General features: G+C 27.5%; 1 protein-coding gene across 1 annotated transcript; it reads right to left on the reverse strand.

Moving 5' to 3' along the window:
• Window positions 1-1,059: 1,059 nt before the first annotated feature.
• LOC103309042 (zinc finger MYM-type protein 1-like) lies at window positions 1,060-2,592 on the reverse strand. The gene is made up of 2 exons (XM_008183546.1): window positions 1,618-2,592; window positions 1,060-1,539 (listed from the first exon to the last, which is right to left on the reverse strand). The coding sequence occupies exons 1-2, from the start codon at window positions 2,590-2,592 to the stop codon at window positions 1,060-1,062; spliced, it is 1,455 nt and encodes a 484-aa protein (XP_008181768.1).
• Window positions 2,593-2,690: the final 98 nt, after the last annotated feature.

The raw sequence follows: 2,690 nt of genomic DNA on the forward strand, positions 1-2,690 counted from the left end.
TTTAGTACACCAAAACTATAGAAAATTTAAAATATATTATGATTTAAGGAATAAAATTCAAAATTTTTCATTGCATAATGACTTCTATGTTCTAAATTATTTGTATACATGTAATAATAATAATAATAATATTTTTTATTGGCCAAGAGAAGATACAATTTCGATATATATAATATGGTTAAATGGCTCATCTCACCACTGAGGATAACCTCTTATCGGTGATGATGGAGTACTATTAAGAGCTAAGTTACAATTTTTATAAAAATTTTAGGTATTTCGTAAGAAATTGTGTCATATCAGACTACAATTCAAAAATATAATATATAAATAGACATATCTGTACATTTCTAGTAATTAAAGCATAAATTGCAAAAAATAAGTAAATATAATATAATATATAAAAAAGAAGAAAAAAAAAAAAAATTTACATAAAAAATAGAATTTATATATAAGTAAATAAATAAATAGACTACATCATATAGGTACACTGGTATATTACATAGGGTGTAGGTCACTAGTATTCTTTAACAACCATAATTTAATAGATTGTTTATATATTTTATATGACGTACTATTAATAATTTGCAGCGGAATATTATTTAGTAATTTCAAACCCACTTGCGAAAAACATCGGCTAGATTTCAATATACGAATAGTAGGTATTTCAAAGTTATTTTTTTGTCGTGTATTATAGTTTTTAGGTTTGAACTCTATTAAATTAAATTTATAAGTGTAATATAGGGCATTTCTGTAAAATAATTGTTGCGTCGTAAGAACTTTAAATTCAGTAAATAGATCTTTGGTGGCATTGGCGTAATTCCATTAAATTTCAGCAGGTGCAAAGCTTTCATAGGTCCAATAATCAAAAAGACCAATTTCGTAATATTCAATGAAAATTCAAAAATACAGTGAAATACATATAAAAACTAAAATCATCATAATTCATAATCTGTACATTTTAAATGCATATATTTAAAAACACAAGATATATATTAAAAAAGAAAATTTTTTTTTATTAAAAATAATACATAACATTTAAGTATTTAATTATAACAATAATTATGCTAATGCTAAGCGACGTCCAGAAACTGATACACTGCTATTGAATTCATCAATAACTTTTTCTTCATCAATTTGTTGATTTTTTTCTATTTGTAACAATGACAAACTACTGAGACGTTCTTGGCCCATAGTTGTCCGCAGATAAGTTTTTAAACGCCGTAAACAAGAAAAACTTCTTTCACACGAAGCAGTATTCGTAGGAATTGTTAAAAATGTTTTAAAAATTGTATATGTTAAAGGAAATCCTGATCTTATATCATGGTTTGCTATGTATTCACTTTTTTTTTTAAATATATTACTTTCTCCAGATATATTAGGGTATTTGGATGCAAACATTCTATTAAAAATATTCAGTTCATTTTTTAATGGTTGCATATCTAACTTATAAGTATTACATACTAATGTTAACATATTTTCTTCAAAGTTGTCATTTATAATCAAATTCTTCAGTCCATTCAAAATTTGGAGTTGATTCTCCTTAAAACGTACCTCCATTTCTTTTATTATTATATCTAAGACTGTGAAGTATATATTTATTCGATAATATTGTTCAACTGGAACATTTTGAGGGCCATTTTCACCTCCACCGTATTTTTGTGGTATTCTTCTTTTTCTGGATAATTTAGGTGGTTCAATATTATTCTCTCCAGTTACCTTAATTACTTGAATCCATCTTTTATGGAATTCAGTATCTGTTCTCATATCTTTTAAAATATCAACTGTCTGTTCGCACATTTCAATTACAGTAATATAACTAATATTTATAGACTGTAAATATTTGGATAACACGTTAGTGTGTTCCATTATTTCTTGAAGAATTATCAAACAAAATACAAATTCAAAATTCTGAATGTTACCAATTAATGAAGTGGCTTCTGCTCCAGAATTGATGTTATTTTCAGATATTTCTTCTAATGTATTTATTAGAGTGCTAAAATTTAATAATACAGCTTTTAATGCTTCTGCACGACAACTCCATCTTGTTTCACTTAGGCTTTTTAACTTTTTTGGTCCATTATGTTGTGTGCTTGCCAAATAAACAGATTCAAAGACTGCATTTCGTTTTGATGAAGCTCCCACAAAGCTATAAAGAGACTGCAGAGTACCAAATGTGTTCCTCACATATGACACCTGTTTTGATAAATCCACTAAACATAAGTTAAGGATATGGGCATAACAATGAACATACAGTGCAATTGGGTTTTCCTCGCGAATTCGTGCTTGAACACCTGTATAAGATCCTCGCATGGCTGCTGCTCCATCATAGCACTGTCCTCGCAGGTTTTGAATATCCAATCCACTATCTGATAACACTTTTTTTATTAAATTGGCTAGTGTTTCACTATCAGTATGGCTAGTTTTGTAGAACCCCAAAAATTGTTCATGTATTTGAAATGAGTCGTCAACAAATCGAATGATAAAAGAAACTTGTTCATGTCGAGATAGGTCCTGAGTTTCATCAACTAGTATACTAAATATACCAGCTTCCTTAATAGAATTTATTATATTAAGCAAAACCTGTTGTGCCATTATATTCAAAATGTCATTGGTATAAGTAGCACTTACATAACGGTAATGATTTTTATTTTCAACAAAATATTCATGCAACAGTACATTATCTTTAGATC

Source organism: Acyrthosiphon pisum, unplaced genomic scaffold, assembly GCF_005508785.2.
Source record: "Acyrthosiphon pisum isolate AL4f unplaced genomic scaffold, pea_aphid_22Mar2018_4r6ur Scaffold_20889;HRSCAF=22431, whole genome shotgun sequence".
Taxonomy (NCBI): domain Eukaryota; kingdom Metazoa; phylum Arthropoda; class Insecta; order Hemiptera; family Aphididae; genus Acyrthosiphon; species Acyrthosiphon pisum.